Source organism: Oreochromis aureus, linkage group 4 (genome assembly GCF_013358895.1).
Source record: "Oreochromis aureus strain Israel breed Guangdong linkage group 4, ZZ_aureus, whole genome shotgun sequence".
NCBI lineage: Eukaryota > Metazoa > Chordata > Actinopteri > Cichliformes > Cichlidae > Oreochromis > Oreochromis aureus.
The window spans coordinates 22,341,965-22,360,068 of record NC_052945.1 but is presented as its reverse complement, the minus strand read 5'-3'; the positions used below and the strand labels follow the sequence as shown (position 1 = coordinate 22,360,068).

At 38.5% G+C, this 18,104-nt stretch overlaps 4 gene segments (V, D, J or C); all 4 read left to right on the top strand.

The window, feature by feature from the left end:
- Nucleotides 1-451: 451 nt before the first annotated feature.
- On the top strand, nucleotides 452-1,119 carry LOC120439880. The segment is given in 2 exon segments: nucleotides 452-539; nucleotides 628-1,119. Coding segments are annotated over 2 exon segments (402 nt in total).
- Nucleotides 1,120-5,972: 4,853 nt separating this feature from the next.
- LOC120439885 lies at nucleotides 5,973-6,443 on the top strand. The segment is given in 2 exon segments: nucleotides 5,973-6,028; nucleotides 6,121-6,443. Coding segments are annotated over 2 exon segments (369 nt in total).
- Nucleotides 6,444-10,724: 4,281 nt separating this feature from the next.
- On the top strand, nucleotides 10,725-11,210 carry LOC116318870. The segment is given in 2 exon segments: nucleotides 10,725-10,770; nucleotides 10,882-11,210. Coding segments are annotated over 2 exon segments (375 nt in total).
- Nucleotides 11,211-15,125: 3,915 nt separating this feature from the next.
- On the top strand, nucleotides 15,126-15,640 carry LOC120440013. The segment is given in 2 exon segments: nucleotides 15,126-15,200; nucleotides 15,276-15,640. Coding segments are annotated over 2 exon segments (432 nt in total).
- Nucleotides 15,641-18,104: the final 2,464 nt, after the last annotated feature.

The window sequence follows — 18,104 nt, the reverse complement described above, 5'->3', positions numbered from 1 at the left end:
TGCTTATTATTCTGTTTATTATTGTGCTTGAGAGCCACAGTGAACCAAGGTGAGGAAACACTGTACACAGCTCTTAAAATTAGCAATTTACTTTCACAAAAATGACTTCCAACTCAATATAATAAACAATAGAACTGCATTGATCTGTAATAAGGTTATCATTATCTATTCATTCATTTTGGTTGTAATGAATAGAATCCATTTTGATTTACTTTGTTCATACTTTCACAGTACTCAATAGGCAACTTATGTTGCCTAAAAAACATAATCTAATGTTTCATTCTTCTTCAAATAAATCTGTTTTTAAAGTTACATTTCAGTTTCTCACCTCTCCAAACTCTCTGTTAGCAAAGCGGTAATGCATGTTTCAGTTATAACCTGACAGTTTCCATGTGTATGCAAAGTGAACTTCCTCTCAGTTTGAAATAAAGACTTGAAATCAGTCCGTCAGTTTCATCAGATGAGAAGCTCCCATCAGATCACCTTCAGCATCAACATGTTCTCTGTAGCTCTGCTGCTGCTGCTGGCTGCTGGATCCTGTGAGTCTCACTGAACACAAACACTGACAGCATGGACACCACACACTGTTACTTCTATAGAACTGCATTCAACATGTTTTCTCCACAGGTGTGAAGTGTGAACAGCTGACACAGCCAGCCTCTGTGATTGTGCAGCCAGGTCAGCGTCTGACCATCACCTGTCAGGTCTCTTATTCTCTTGGCTCCTACACAGCTTGGATCCGACAGCCTGCAGGGAAAGGACTGGAGTGGATTGGGATGAAAAATACTGGATATTCATACTATAAAGATTCACTAAAGAGCAAGTTCAGCATTGATTTAGAGACGTCAAGCAAGACAGTGACTTTAAACGGACAGAATATGCAGCCTGAAGACACTGCTGTGTATTACTGTGCCAGACGCCACAGTAGCACAAAGCATCAGCAGAGCTGAACAAAAACCTCTCAGTGGCTGAGCAGTTGTAGCATGAAGCCACCAGAGGAGGAGCTCTAAGACCAATAATGTATTTAAAAGTGTTTCTGTGGGAAGGAAACACTTCTTAGAAAAACTTAGAGGAAATTCTAAAAAACTGATTGTGAAAGATCTTGATATAGCTCTTAAATAAAATTTCACAGTATAAATAAGCTTTACTGTCTTCTTTAATGAAATGTTTTCAGACAGACTGATGTTCATGGTGTGATCACTACCTTCAAAGAAGTAGTAGTAGCAACAAATGTTACCCACACCAATTCAGAGACAGTTTACCATCTCTATAGACAACAAAAAACAGCAACTGTATCTGCTATTTAATAATAACAAAGACTGTTTATTATCATGCTCAACAGTCACATGTTTGGTGAAAATGATTCAGCAAACATACAAATTCACACAATAATCACTACTACAAAGACGATGAAAGCAACTTTGTAATACTTTCTCCTGTCCAGTCTCAAAACAACACAAACTAGTTCATATAAAGTGTTCACAAGGGCAACATGCACATTTACACTTAATCATACACCATAAAAAAACTTGCTGTAAAATCTGTAAAAACTCTGGGTTCAAGACCCGGGATTCATGACAAGGAGGAGGAGATGAAGCAAGCTGATCTCTAACTATGATTAACCACCACATTAGACTGCGCAGAGACAAATGAATGAGAAATTATGTGTTTGAAATACAGACACTAATTATTGCTGTTTGTCTGTAAGAAACGAGGGTCAAGCACTTAACCAGTGTTTAAAAAACCTGGAGAATCTCACAGAGTGACCTGTAAATACTCAGGGTCTAGTGGTGATACTATTGCTGCTTGGATCAGATATTCTGGTGGAAAAGGACTAATATATAACTATATTTAACTAGGAAATGAAACTCTTGACATTCAGAACTTGTTTTGACTGAGTCTGTAAGACTGATAAATACAGATCTGAAACCTGAGCTGGAGAAGATCAACATAAGCATGGACAGAGCAGAGAATCACAGAGTGTGCGCCCACCCCAACCCTGAACTCTTGTAAGGCAAAGGTAGTAAACACTGAGCACATGTTACTGGAGACAGGAATTCAATAAAGTGAATGTGTCCAGAGTTTAGTAGTTAAAAAAACACATATGCTGCAGTAACTGAGCCCATGTTTGGAAGCAATAGTAAAATCCCGAAACCAGATTTCTGTCCTGTTACTGAACTGCTGTCCTCTCAAAGCACTTCCATCACACCCTGACTTTCCAGATGATGCTGAGACTGTCTGCTTTGATGACAGTGCTCTGTCTTCCCTGTAATTTGGTTTATGGTAGAATGCCCTAACTACATTTTTCATTCCTATTAATTTATTAAATCATTTTCATTTATTTTACCTCTGTTTCTTTGTGCAAATGTGAATGGTCAAGATATTGAGTCTATTCACTCCAGTGTTAATAAAACCCCAGGAAACCATCAGTATTCCCTGTAGAGAACCTGGTTTCAGTTTTGGTGTAAATGGCATCTGATGACCACACTTCTCTGACTTCAAGTTGAAAAACATCAGGATGACATACCTGAAAGCCTCAGATGCACCATGCTGTTGCTGTCATCTCGACTGACTTCTATACGTCCGCTCAAACTGCTCACATATCTGTTGCTGCTGGAAGGTCTGTGGCCAACACCTATCCATTCCAGTCCTTTTCCTGGTTGTTGTCTTATCCAGTGCATAGTACAGCAGGTAAATGTGAAACCAGATCCTCGACAGGAGAGACTGAGAGTCTCCCCAGGCTGTTTCACTACAGGACTTGAAGGAATGGACTCCATATCATTTCTTCAACAGAATCATTTCTTCAACAGATTTGATTCATCCATGAGGCAGTCTCCAACATCGGCTGCAGACTCACCCACGCCCACTCCTGCTGTTCCACCTCTGACACCTTAGACACTTCACACCTCCTCTATTCACCCTGCTCACTCCTCCCCACCCCCAACAACAGCATCCAATACACACTCAACACAAGGCTCCAGCCTGTCTCTCTCAACCACCCAGGTTAGGAGGGAACTGAGGAGGATTAAAGTCAAGAAGGCAGCGGGTCCAGATGGGATCAGCTCAAGGGTCGTCAGGTCCTGCGCAGACCAATGGGTGTGGGGTGATGGAGCACCTCTTCAACCTGAGCCTGAGGCTGGGTAGAGTCCCACAGCTCTGGAAAACCTCCTGTGTTGTACCAGTGCCAAAGACTTCACGCCCCAAGGACCTCAACAGCTACAGGCCGGTGGCTCTGACATCCCACCTGATGAAGACCCTGGAGCGACTGGTCCTGGCTCAGCTTCGGCACCTGGTGAGCTCATCACTGGACCCACTTCAGTTTGCCTACCAACCTGGCATTGGAGCAGATGATGCCGTCATTCACCTCCTACATCGTTCCCTCGCTCACCTGGAGACCGCTGCGAGCACTGTGAGAATCATGTTCTTTGATTTCTCCAGTGCCTTCAACACCAGTCTGCCCATGGTCCTGAAGGACAAGCTGGAGAACTCAGGAGTGGACCATCACCTCACTACCTGGATTCTGGACTACCTCACCGACCGACCACAGTATGTGAGGACTCAGGGCTGTGTGTCGGACAGAGTCGTCTGCAGTACGGTGGCCCCACAGGGAACGGTTCTGGCTCCGTTCCTCTTCACCATCTACACTGCAGACTTCTCCCACAACTCCACCCAGTGCTTCCTGCAGAAGTTCTCTGATGACTCTGCAATAGTTGGCCTCATCCCTGATGGGGACGACAAGGAGTACAGAGGACTGACTCAGGACTTTGTGGACTGGTGCCAGCTGAACTACCTCCAGATCAATGCCAGTAAAACCAAGGAGCTGGTGGTAGACTTCCGCAGGCACAAACATCCTCCACTGCAACCACTGAACATCCAAGGTATGGACATTGAGGCTGTGGACAGCTACAGGTACCTTGGTGTTCATCTGAACAGCAAACTGGACTGGACTCATAATTCAGACGCCCTCTACAGGAAAGGGCAGAGCAGGCTGTACCTGCTGCGGAGACTCAGGTCGTTTGGAGTGGAGGGCCCACTCCTGAAGACCTTCTATGACTCTGTGGTGGCCTCAGCCATCTTTTACGGTGTGGTCTGCTGGGGTGGCAGCATCTCTGCTGGGGACAGGAAGAGACTGAACAGGCTGATCTGAAGGGCCAGCTCTGTTCTAGGATGCCCTCTGGACCCAGTGGAGGTGGTGAGTGACAGGAGAATGGTGGCTAAGCTGTCATCACTGCTGGACAACATCTCCCACCCCATGCATGAGACTGTGACAGCACTGAGCAGCTCCTTCAGTGGCAGGCTGCGGCACCCACAGTGTGGGACAGAGAGATTTCGCAGGTCTTTCCTCCCCACTGCTGTCAGACTCCACAACAAAGACTTCAACTGATCAAACACACACATCCACACATGTGCAATAACACTAAGTGCAATAATCTTTTCTGGCATCGTTGTATTTTACTCAGTTGTATATAGCATTTGTATTCTATTTTTATCCTATTGTATATTTTATTCTATTTTATTCTACTGTATATAGTATTTTATTTTATTTTATTCTATTCTGTACAGTTGTGTACTGTATTTATTCTTATTGTATTCTAATTTTTGCTTCATAACTTTTGCACTGTCCACTTCCTGCTGTGACAAAACAAATTTCCCACGTGTGGGACTAATAAAGGTTATCTTATCTTATCTTATCTTATTCTGACCTGTAACATCTGAGGAGATGGTAAATGATGAAACAATAAGAAGCAGAATCCTAAACAAATGCAGTGATCTGTCAGGATTTGAATCACAAACAGACTTGAACTTTAGCATACTTTGTACTACTGTATATTTAATTTAATGAGGTATAATATAACAGGCAATTTAACTGACTCTATTACAAAGGAAGAATGCTGCTCTATTATATGGAGATAACGTTACTATATGGGGGGTATCTTCATCAACAAGATCACAGGACAGCCTGTTTTAATGAGACTGTGCCCAGAGATGCCTGCGGCTTCCTGAACCAATTCAATTCAATTCAATTCAATTCAATTCAATTCAATTCAATTCAATTCTGACAGTTGCTTCAAGATGCTTTTTATTGTAAGCTAACGATCCTACAATAACAGAGGGAAAACCCTAACAATTAAACAGCACCCTCTGAGCAAACACTTGGCCAGTAATGTATCATGTCCTAATTCAGTACTGCCTGGTATTAATCAGTGACTAATAAGTGATTAATAATTTACACACACCATACTTTAGATGATCAAAAATACTTAAGTTATTGAATTTCATCTTTGCTCCCGGCTTAATCCTTCAGGGATTTTCTTCTTATACTAATTTCACTAATTAACATCATTAGCTGTGAGTTGTTCCAGTAGTTTCATTTTTCTTAGTCTCTGGTGATTTGCTGCCCCTCTCTTATCTTTATTGAAATGGGATTATCTTTGACCACGTAAAATAAGGAATAATATATTTTGAATGAGTAAATTGCATTTTAATTTTAGAAGAAAATAAAAATTGGATAAAAAAATCTGTTACAACCCAAAACTTTACTTCTCAGCCTCACAGTGTGGATGGATGGATGTAATAACTAAATATTTTTCTGATTAATTCATGAACTGTACAAAGTGCAGTTGAAGATCTAAAACAACCTTATGCAGTAATATTAATAACTGCTAGCTGTGAGAGCAGTCATGTTGGTCTTGTTCTATATATGTTCTAGTTACACAAAATATATCAATTTAAACAAAAAAAATGGATACCCAACTTTATAATATCCCATTTTTGAATGTTTTACAAAGAGATAAAATCAGCTAGGTTACAAAATGAATGCAACATTAGATTCAGTTATAAGGGGTAACAGCACCAGAGCCACACCTTCTTCATTAAATCCCGATGCAAATGCAACTGTGTGAAGTGTACTTCTGTCCTGCTGACCCATCTTGTACTTTGTGTAGATCATCAGAGCAGCAGTGGAGAATCTTCAGACTCAGGATGACAAACACACTCATGGTGCTGCTGGTTGCTTTCTTTCTGCCATGTGAGTGCTTCTGCTTCTTGTTTCATCATTTACCAGCAAACACTGTGTCAGTTAGTTAGACCAGAACATCCTTTCTGTTTTCATTTCCTCAGATGTTACAGGTCAGAGTATGGAGTCCATTCCTTCCAGTCCTGTAATGAAAAGGCCTGGGGAGACTCTCAGTCTCTCCTGCAGGGGATCTGGTTTTACATTTACCTGCTGTGCTATGAGCTGGATAAGACAACAACCAGGAAAAGGACTGGAATGGATAGGGATTGGCTTCTCATCTTCCAGCAGCAACAGATATGTGAGCAGTTTGAGTGGACGTATAGAAGTCAGTAGAGATGACAGCAACAGCATGGTGCATCTGAGGCTTTCCAACCTAAAGCCAGAGGACTCTGCTGTGTATTACTGTGCCAGAGACACAGTGGTTTAAGTAATGAGAGAGGCTTTACAAAAACCTCCAGACATAGTTTCACAGGAACCTACAGGGGGCAGCAGATGATCAAGAATATGATGCTCAACTCACTGTCACAATAACTCCTGTGATATATGTGAAAGCATATTTAAAAATAATATAAAATGCAAATATTTTACTTTTTCCTTTGTATTCCAGAGAAAATGACTTTAAAACAACAAGTAAAACCAAAGAGATTTGAAGTATTTACAAAATGCTTTTTAAACAAAAGTTTAGCATCTCAAGAGACAATAGCAGAGTTGAACAATGAAAAAGTTACATCTTATGTCTTTTTCCAAACACTTTCCTTGAAACTGTTACAAACTGAATCAAACTCCACTTACACTGGGCTACTGTGTTTGTTGCCTTGATGAATGCTGTTGATGTGCTGTTGATGTGGGTCTACTGTGGTGAATATAATATAGATTTGAAATGTGACTTAAAAAAGGTGTTTCACATATTTCTTCATCAGAGTTAATGTAAGAGAACATGGCACTAAAAGAATCCCAAACTGGACTCTGAAACAGCAAAGATGATTGTAGCAGTAAAACTTTCAGTTGATGATCATCTGGAAGACCCTTAGTCAACTTGATTTGATGGCCAACTTTCTCCTTTCCTTTGACAGGACGAAACATTCAGCAGAACCAGATTCAGAGACGACAGCTCTCTGCCATGACTGAGTGGAGTGAGCAAAAAGCAAAGAGAGAAAAGAAGAAGCCAAACATTCAGTGGGTTGGTAGGGCCAGATCACAAATATGCAGCCCTGGAACAAGAGACACCTGATGAAATGTACATGGAGAAAGATGACAGAGAGGAAAATGATGGACACGCTGGAGAAAAGTCATGCACTTTATTCTATAATTGTACAACATTCTGTCAAGAAAATTCATAAAATAATGATTATAGAAAATAAAAGTCTTGCAGGTTGATGGCAAACTGAAATGGACGTCATGCTTATACTCATGTGTAAAGAAACAGCTGGTGTCACACAAACATGTAGCTGCTGTGAGTGGCAACTGTTTGACATAATAAAAAATTAGGGAAGCAAATTTAAAAGTGTTGCAGAGATTAGCAGTTAGAACATGCTTTTGAATAATATTTGAATATATCTGAGATATTTTTGCTCCTCCCTAATAAAATAGGGATGCCACACTTATGTCCTCTCACTAACTATCTGAAGCACTTCCTTCACTCAAGATGATGCTGAGACTGTCTGTTCTGATGACAGTGCTCTGTCTGCCCTGTGAGTCCTTTTATGCTATAATACACAAAGTGATTGATAGGTTTGTAGCTTGAACCTATTCGCTGGAACGTTGAAGGCAATGTAATCACACAGCAAGCAAGACACGAGTAGGCAACATTCTTTATGTTTCACGTGCACGGGAGAGAACTGGACAGGCGCCGTTCCTTCGCTTGACCCCAGTTGCTCTCAGCCAGGGTCCCCATAGCACTCCTTTTATTGTGGTTACTTGAATATGCATAGGGTCATTAACATATAGCGGCTTACATAGGTACACATGTGAACAAGGAATACCCTGCCTGTGGTTTTGTAAGTGCGTGTGTGTGTGTGTGTGTGTGTGTGTGTGTGTGTGTGTGTGTGAGCTGCTGACCAAAAGGGTCATAAAGCAGGAACAACATCCTAGGTCATAAAGAGGGTAACCTCCCCACACCCAATCTATGGTTCACCCTAGATAACACAGTGAAGCCATACAAAGGGCAGGAAGTTTTACCACATCAAAAGAAGCAGATCTTCCAGATAGGATGTATCTGCAATAAAACACTATAGCCCCTCACCCAGAACCTCGAGAATCTGAGGAGGGGAGAACAAAAGAATTCCTTTCAACACACAGTTAAAGTCCAAATGGTAAGAATAAAAATGACAAACATTTAACAATTCACTCTAACAGTGATTTTTTCATTACTATGATTTTATTAAATTATTTTTTAACTGTTTATACTTCTGGTACTTTGGCAGGTCTGAATGGTCAGGCTATGGAGTCCATTCCCTCTACTCCAGTGTTGAAAAATCCTCAGGAAGCCCTCAGTCTTTCCTGTAGAGGATCTGGTTTCAATTTTGGCAGCTATGGCATGCACTGGATCAGACAACCTGCAGGAAAAGGCCTAGAATGGTTTGGAACTATTTGGAGTGACGCAAGTAGAACTGAATATATTGCCAGTGTGCAAGGACGTATAGAAATCACCAAAGACAACAGCAACAGGATGACATATCTGAGACTGTCTAATCTAAAGCCAGAGGACTCTGCTGTGTATTACTGTGCGACAAACACACAGTGGTTTCTGATATGAGAGAAGCTTTACAAAAACCTTCAGCTATATATTTTCATAACAACCTGTAGGGGGCAGTAGATGATTACAAATATTACAACATTTTAAAGAAGACATGACAAGAGTGAGAATATTTATAAAACATTTGTTTTTGAAGATAAGGTGATTCATAAAGAAAATCAATATGAAAAAAGTATATAAGCATTAAAACTGAGGGCATGAATAAGTTTAAATCAATCAGTAATTGACATATGCACATGAGCACATATATCACCATATATTTAATTCATATAACCATAATCATCAGAATGCTGCTCATTCTCCTGACCATTTATATTTCACTTACTGCTGAAGAGATTATTCAGAATATGATACATGTTCTTCTATGTCTGACTGCATGTTTATGAAATGTACTTCTAGATACACAACTGTGAAAACTAATGATAAAAATCAGTATGAAAAAATATGTCAACACTCAAGCAAGAACTCTCTCATCACTGTAAGATTGCAGGGTTTGCAGCTGTGTTCATCTAGCATAGCTCTCCCTAACCAGGAAAATAGCACTGCTAATATCTGTACCACATTAAAATAGAGAAGGAACTCAAATGTTTCAGCTTAAAGTTTAGAAGTTACAAATGACCATCTCCCAAAGAAAGTGAATCTAAGGGAATAAAACCAGTGCTAAACAACTCTAAAAAACAAAACCATACAATTTGATGCAACATATTTTGTTTTTAGATTCATTTGAATGATACGTGAAACAGACAGTTCAGGCCATTCGTTGTAAAGTCCATCTATCAGCCATCCACAATGATGAATCGACTAAGAAGTACAGAATGATAGATGGATGGATGGAGTTTTAATTCCAGTTGTAATGATTTAATTAGTTAATTTAATTGTCAGCAAAATAGATTGAAATGATTAATGAGTTAGCAATCGTCAGCATGAAATCTTTTATTCTAATTTCTTTGACATTCCATTAAATCCATTTTTATTCATATATTATTACTTTAAAGCAAATATCATCTAATCATACTTTATATTGTAAGGTAAAGTACAAACAATATTACAAAGTAAAGCCATGACAGTGGAGAAAAAAGAGAAAAAGGACCTCTTGGAAAGCCTGATTCAAGAGATGCCATTATCTGCAATAACTGGAAAGGATGAAAAAGAGAAACCAAGAGGTGATGAACAATATAAAAAGAGCACTGCAGATTGGGAAAGTCAAATCAGAAGCATAGAGCCCTGGAGCAAGAGCAACCCACTGAAACGTAGGGCCAAAGAGGAGAGTGGCCAAACTAGAAGAAACAGGAGAAATACAAAAATATTACAAAACACTAAAATATTGATCATGAAAAAATCTTTTTGTTGCAAGAGCCATCATATGTCTTGTGAATAAAAGTTTTAAATTATTTTCTGTGCACTTCATGTTGTAAAATAAATACCAAATAATGTTTTCAAGAGAAATCCAAGTTGAGTGAAAGTACAGTAGGGAGAGAATCAAACTTCCTTTAGTTGAATGAAACCTCCAGGACACCCAGGCTCAGGGAGGGCATCAATCTGCTGTGATCAGGTGAGGTGTGTAAAAAGTCAAGAGAGAAATGAAAATGTAACAGAGACAATAATTAATACAACCATTAATAGTCGGCAGGTTGGTAGGATGAGATTCAGATGAGATCAGAAACATGCATTTGTGGGCCAGAGATTCCTGGAAAACGATACCCAGAAAAACAGTGAGTACGATGTCTTTTAATGCTAAAAAACTATTCCCATCAACAAGTGAGTCCATGTTTGGAAGAAAAACTAATGCAGAAGTAAAAGAGTGAATTAAATGCAATGTTTTTATTTTGAGATGCATTTGAATGTTATGTGACCCAGATAGTTTAGCCCCTCCCTATTGAAATTCACATGGCACACTCAGGTTCTTTTAATGACTGGCTCTCAAAGTATTTGCTTCACACCTTCTCTTTCAAGATGTTGCTCAGTTTGTCTGCTCTGCTGACAGTGCTCTGTCTGCCCTGTAAGTTACTAGAATTTATAATACAGAATGTGGAAATTGATTACATGTACTTGAATTTGTTTCTCACATTACTGATTTTTTTTTATTTATAATTTTCATGTTTTTTGGCAGGTCTGAATGGTCAGGCTATGGAGTCCATTCCCTCCACTCCAGTGTTGAAAAATCCTCAGGAAGCCCTCAGTCTTTCCTGTAGAGGAACTGGTTTCAATTTTGGTGGCTATGCAATGCACTGGATCAGACAATCTGCAGGAAAAGCTTTAGAATGGCTGGGAGTTATTTGGTCTGATGCAAGTAAAACAGTGTATGCGAGCAGTGTGGAAGGACGTATAGAAATCACCAGAGACAACAGCAACAGCATGGTGTATCTGAGACTGTCCAGCCTAAAGCCAGAGGACTCTGCTGTTTATTACTGTGCCAAACACACACAGTGGTTTAAGTAATGAGGGAGGCTTTACAAAAACCTTCAGCCATACAGTTTCACAGGAACCTACAGGGGGCAGCAGATCATCAAAAATATGATGATCAGCTCACTGACACAAATATATATAATATATATTGTGATTCTACAATATATAAAAGCATATTTTGAAAAAACAATTTAAAAGTATTTTCTGATAATAATAAAATAATATGAAAAAATGTATGTAAACTTTTAAGGATAATTTCAGAAGAATATATTGTCAAGATATGTAGTCAAGATTTTAGATTTTTGTTAAATAATATATAATGAAATAATATATGTTTATATATGTTTATGTATTTTCTGAGCTAACACAAGGTATGGAAAACACAGTAAACACAAACACATTTCATCATTATTTACTCTTTCAGTTATCTAAAGTGTGGTTCACCATCTGTAGAGATAATAGAAAGGTGGAGGTCCACCTGTCAAAAAAGTATCATTTGGTTTTTTCAGTGGCTGATGTCATGAGGTCACAGAAAGACGTGAAGGGTCGACAACTGGGATGCTCAGAAAACCCAACTGATGAATGTTGTCAGATCTACTGTGGTTGTGAGTTAAACTTCTAGGAAATAAATACATTTATAAATAAAAGAAAACATTTTTTTTATTTTACTTTGGGGTAAAATCAGGAAAAACTAAAATGATGATCTTCGTATTACTAATGAGTGATCAAACCCTGCTGAGTAAAACATGAATGAACGTACATATTACTTGTATATCTGTCTGTTTGGTTAGCTTGAACATTTCTTTTGATAAACTGATTGATGATGAGGAGGAGCTGATGCAAACTCAGACTGTTTCCATCTTTGATTATGTGCTGCAGAATATAAAAATGGGCACGACAAGATTGAGCTGCAAAACTGAAGACCGGCAGAAAAATGGCTTTGATGATAAATTCTGATGAGTTTATGGTTGTTTTTCTTTTCTTGTCAATTTACAAACCGAATAAGAACAGATTTTTTTTTCAAAAATAAAAGATAAATGTTTTAATTTCAGAAGATTGTTTCTGTTTTCTCCAATTGGCTGGTAAGGACATACACTTTGTTAAACAAATGAAAAAAAACAACGTACAAAATTCTGAGGAGAAATGCTTGGATTAATGAGCCTTTAACATCTCTGTACAGGTTCTGAGGGTCGAACACTGACTGAGTCTGAACCAGTGATTAAAAGGCCTGGAGACTCCCACACACTGACCTGTACATACTCAGGGTTCAGTGGTGATGATCATTATGTTTGGATCAGACAGGCTGCTGGAGAAGGACTGGAATGGATCGCTTATAACAGTGATGGCAGCATCTATATCCACTACTCTCAGTCAGTCAGAGGCAGATTTACCATCTCCAGAGACAACAGCAGAAAGCAGGTGTATCTGCAGATGAACAGCTTGACGACTGAGGATTCTGATATTATTACATTTCTGTAGACTTACGGTATACACTCTGTACTACTTGGACATTTCCTTCAACTCTAAAATGGAAAATTAGTTTATTCACCATATATTTTCTGTATATTTAACAGATATTTTAACATTTATCAATATTTGTATCTTTAGGTTAGAATGACTGGTGTGGCTGTTTTGCCTCAGGCGAGCAGTTAAGTTGTGGTTTACGTCCATGTGTGTCCAGTCATGACACAGTATACATATGTAGTCAGTTATAGCCCCAAACTCACCTTTGACTATTGACTTCACTTGATTAATAATTCAAACATTTGTCCTATATTAACACTGTGGGGTCTTCACCTTACAACATAATGTGCATTGCGACATGAATTATTTGTTAAGTGGTGCTATATGAATAAAAGTGAACAGATTTACAGAAGGTCTTCCTGAAATTTAGGTTTATTAGAACAAATCAGATGGATGAACATGTCACTCTCAGCACAGGGCTGACAGGACTTTCCCCCCATATAATAAATAAATAAACTGAATAAAAATGAAAATAGATTAAGATAAGTTATTATGATAACCTGCATTTATCTAGTGTAAGTACAAGAATTCCCAGCTTCTGACTGGCTCATGCAGTCACATGGGGAGAAAAGGAGGTTGTTGTGTTGAAGTGTAAGAAGAGTAAAGGTGCTCCTAAGTAAGCTGTCTCCATCCTGATGTTCATAATAGTTATGAGAGATTTAGTGTCATTGAAAAATTTTAATCTAGGTTTTCACTGATGCTTAGTGAACACTGACAGATGTGTGGCATATAATGAATGTGAAAAGAAACAAAAGAGCAAAATAAATTTTGCAGTGTTATAAGTAACTGTTTCATTAGGATCAGTACAAGGAACAACTATCAATAAAATAGGCTGTATAACATTCATTGACACTAAATATAATTTTGTTCTTCTCTACTCTCTCATCCTGTTGTACAAACTGACAGAAGCCTCCTTTGTTTATTTTGTTATTTATTGACTCACATCAAGTGGAGAGGCCAAAATAATTGGAATAACACTGTTTAATTCAATTCAGTTCAATTTAATTAAATTCAATTGTAGGTAAAGACCCAACAACAATAAAGAGAAAACAGAAAAACCCTAAAACCCAACAATCAGATGACCCCCTAAGCCCCTTTGGCGACAGTGGGAAGGAAAAAACTTTTTAACAGGAAGAAACCTCCAGCAGGTGGGCTGCTATCTCTGCTACCATGCACGGGGCGATCCGCGTTAACTCGCTAATGGAAATTTGCCGGTTATCGCATTATCATCATTTTAACAAGATTAACGCTGACAGCACTAATTTTAATATTTGAAAAATCTTTTTTGCTTTAAAACTAAAAAGCATTAGGAGATCTGAATAAAAACCTTCAAACAGTTGTAGCATGAAACTACCAAAGGAGGCACTCCAAAATCAATCCTGAATTCAAGGTGTTTGTATTTAAGAAGTAAAAAAGGGGGGCAGTAAAAATTTACCACCCAATTTACCATCTGCTGACAAAACAGCAGAAAGCAGCTGAGAGAGACACGCATGGAGACACAAACCATTAGGAAACCTGAACAAAAACGCCACAAACTCCACACTAACATGAAGCCACAAGAAGAGAGGCTCTCACCTCACTTATGCTTACAAGACCAGACCACTTAGATAAGAACACTTTTTATCCACTTTATTAAACACTAAATATCTCATCCAACACTTACTCCCATGAGATAATAGAAAATGCTCTGTAATGTAATCTTTACTCATTTGTAAAAACAAACAAACAAAAAAACAAACAACAAAAAATGTTTTAAAAATGCAATACTCCTAAACCATGCATAAGTCCTGGTCTTAGAATTTTGTGCTGATTTTGAGTTTTGAATCTTAAACATATCTCAGTTTGAAATCTTGTTTGAGTTTATTTAGGTTTTATTTAATTTTAGTCTTTAGAGTTTGGATTTTTATGTTAAGCTGAATGTCTGTTTTGATATCTCTATTATTGTAACATGCTGAGTGACAGTTTTAATGTATTTTATTTTTTGTGGAGGTTTAGATGTTTGATAAAATGGTTTCCTGATTTAGTGCTGGTTTTTAAGCAACAGCCATTGTTGTAGTTGTGAAACTTTTTCAGAGATGCCATCAACATGATCTTTAACAGTAACAAGTCACAATGTCCCCACAGTATTAATATCTTCATTGAGGATGTGTTTAATAATTATTACATATGGAGATTTTTACCAGTTTATCAGAAATTCATACATTTTGAAAGAAAATTATTATCTATTATTTCATAAATAATAAACATAATTTGTGCATTTATAAGATTTACCTGACTAATATAAGTGATGTGCAGAGGATTGTGTGACATGACATGTGTTCCTCTTTGAGGAGAAGAAACTGATGCAAATTCAGATTTTTACATACGTGTTGCCAAATATAACACAAGGACTACATGGTTGATTTACACGACTGTAGACTGAGCAGAGGGACATGACTTTTACAATGAACTGTCCTGAGATTACCTTTGTTTTTCTCATAGTGTCAGTTTACTGGGCTGGTAAGGACAGCACATTTCTGTTGCAAACATTATGAAATGTTTGATATAAAGAAATTAATTTGTTTTTGTCTGCAGGTACTGAAGGTCAAACACTGACAGAGTCTGAATCAGTGATTAAAAGGCCTGGAGACTCCCACAGACTGACCTGTACATACTCAGGGTTTAGCAGTGATATTCATGGTGCTTGGGTCAGACAGGCTGCTGGAAAAGGACTGGAGTGGGTTGGTTGGATCCGCTCTAATGGTAATGACATCTACTACTCTCAGTCAGTCAGAGGCCGCTTCACCATCTCCAGAGACAACAGCAGAAAGCAGGTGTATCTGCAGATGAACAGCTTGACGACTGAGGATTCTGCTGTTTATTATTGTGCCAAAGAGCCACAGTATCACAAAGCATCAGCAGAGCTGAACAAAAACCTCTCAGTGCCTGAACAGTTATAACACAAAACTACCAGAGGAGGAGCTCTAACATAACTGATTGTAATTCAAGGGAAAGAAATAAGAGAAATGCAACTAAGATGGGTTGCTATTCTTGATAGAGGTAGAGAAAAGGCAAATTCTGATAAATAGTCTGACATATGTATTATGTAACTATAACACTGTGACTATGTGGTTGATTTACAGCACTGTAAACTGGACAGAGAGACATGACTTTTGCAATGAACTGTTCTGGGTTTATTAATTTTTCCTATCCTGTCAGACTGGTAAGGACAAAGTATTCTTTTGCAAACATTACGACTTGACAGCAATTTATATGCTTGAAATAAGACACTTATTATTATTTTTTTTTATCAGGTACTGAGGGTCAAACACTGGCTCAGTCTGACTCAGTGGTTTAAAGGCCTGGACAATCCCACAGACTGACCTGTACATACTCAGGGTTCAGCCACAATGATCATTGTGCTTGGATCAGACATGCTGCTGGAAAAGGACTGGAGTAAATGCTTATGATAGTAGTAGCTCCCACTACTCTCAATCATTCAGAGGACGGTTTACCATCTCCAGAGACAACTCTTCTGTCACTGATCAACCTTAACAGAAGAGGAAGCAACGCCGTATAAAAACTCAGCACATCAAAAAATCAACATTTGCTTTTCAGCAGTTTACATTTAGAGAAATGAACTGCACTTTAACATCATCTACACACTGAAAGAAACAATAAAAGTGCAAACACATGCAAAACAATTATCATTAGAGGAGTTACTATTTTGATGATACTCTGTTCGTATTTACATGTACTGTACATGTACTAATATATGTACATATATAAATTGCAATCAGCTTTCAGACCACATTACCTCATGTTTTATTACTTAAGACAGTTTGCAGGAAAGGACTGGGTGGACAGAAATGAAATCCTATAGACTCATACTGCAAAGTTTCTTTAAAGACCACATTTAGCATCAACTTAAACTCTTTCAGCAAAACAGTGACTCTAGCTGGACAAAATATGCAGCCTTAAGAGACTACTGTGTATTACTTTGGTAGAGACTTAAAGAAGTCTAACTTCAGCAGAATTCACCAAAAACTGCTCAGTGTTTCTTTATAACATGTTTATAACATGAAACCCCAGAGGAAGAGCCTTCAGACCACTGATAAAATTAACATACTCAATAATTCAAGTGATTTTTAATTATGATTGGATTAGTCATCAGTGCAGCATATAGAGTACATATAGCTTTCTGTGTGACGGAGTCATTAAGCTGCATCACTCTGCTAATCAGCTAAAATCTTGGGCTGTTGTTATTGCTTTGTATGAAGTCTTTTACATAAAAAACAGCTGAGTGCACCATTTTACATGGGTATCTCAATACATTTTTCAGTTTGAATGTTTGAAAATTACAATTATCCAGCCATCCATCACTTCCGCTTATCCTTTTCAGGGTCGCGGGGGGCGCTGGAGCCTATCCCAGCTGTCATAGGGTGAAAGGTGGGGTACACCCAGAACTGGTCGCCAGTCTGTCGCAGGGCTGAAAATTACAATTATAAATTTGAAATTTAATTATACAGAATGAATACTTTCCGTTCCCACTGTACATATGTCAGTACGCAAAATAAACCCCTTCCAGACTAACATAAAGACTTTATTTAATACACTTGGTTGCAACAGAAGGAGAGAAGCTCCCTGCAGAAAACTGTAGCTCTGCTGCTGCTGCTGGATGCTGTGAGTCTCATTGAACACAAACACTGACAGCATGGACACGACACACGATTACTTGTATTAGAACTGTGTTCAGCATGACCTGAAGAAAACACACACAAAAAGTGCCTGAACAGTTATACCATGAAACCACCAGAGGAGGAGCTCTAAGACCATGAATGGGTTGTAGATTATTTTTTATTCAGTCATATTATATGACTTTTAATGTCTTTACTGTTTATGATATTGTGAGTTTAAATTATGCCCCATGAATTAAAATGTGCCAAAAAGAGGAGGAGACAGTGCAAAACTGATATCTTCACTGTCTTCATATATCTCGCAGAACAAAACACAAAGACTCAACATACACTCTGCAGACTGGACAACAACTGTTACAATGATCAGACCTTTTTATTTAGCATTTTTTCTTTTTCTGTTTTATTTCTCAGCTGGTAAGAGCAAACGAATTAATTGGACAAATAAAAATATGGAAAGAAAATTTGATTACACTAATGAACTCTTAACACCTTTAGGTACTGAAGGTCAAACACTGACTGAGTCTGAACCAGTGGTTAGAAGGCCTGGAGACTCCCACAGACTGACCTGTACATACTCAGGGTTCGGTGGTGATATTGATGCAGCTTGGATCAGACAGGCTGCTGGAAAAGGACTGGAGTGGATTGCTTGGATCTGGAGTGACAGTGGTGGCAGCTTCTACTCTCAGTCAGTCAGAGGCCGGTTTACCATCTCCAGAGACAACAGCAG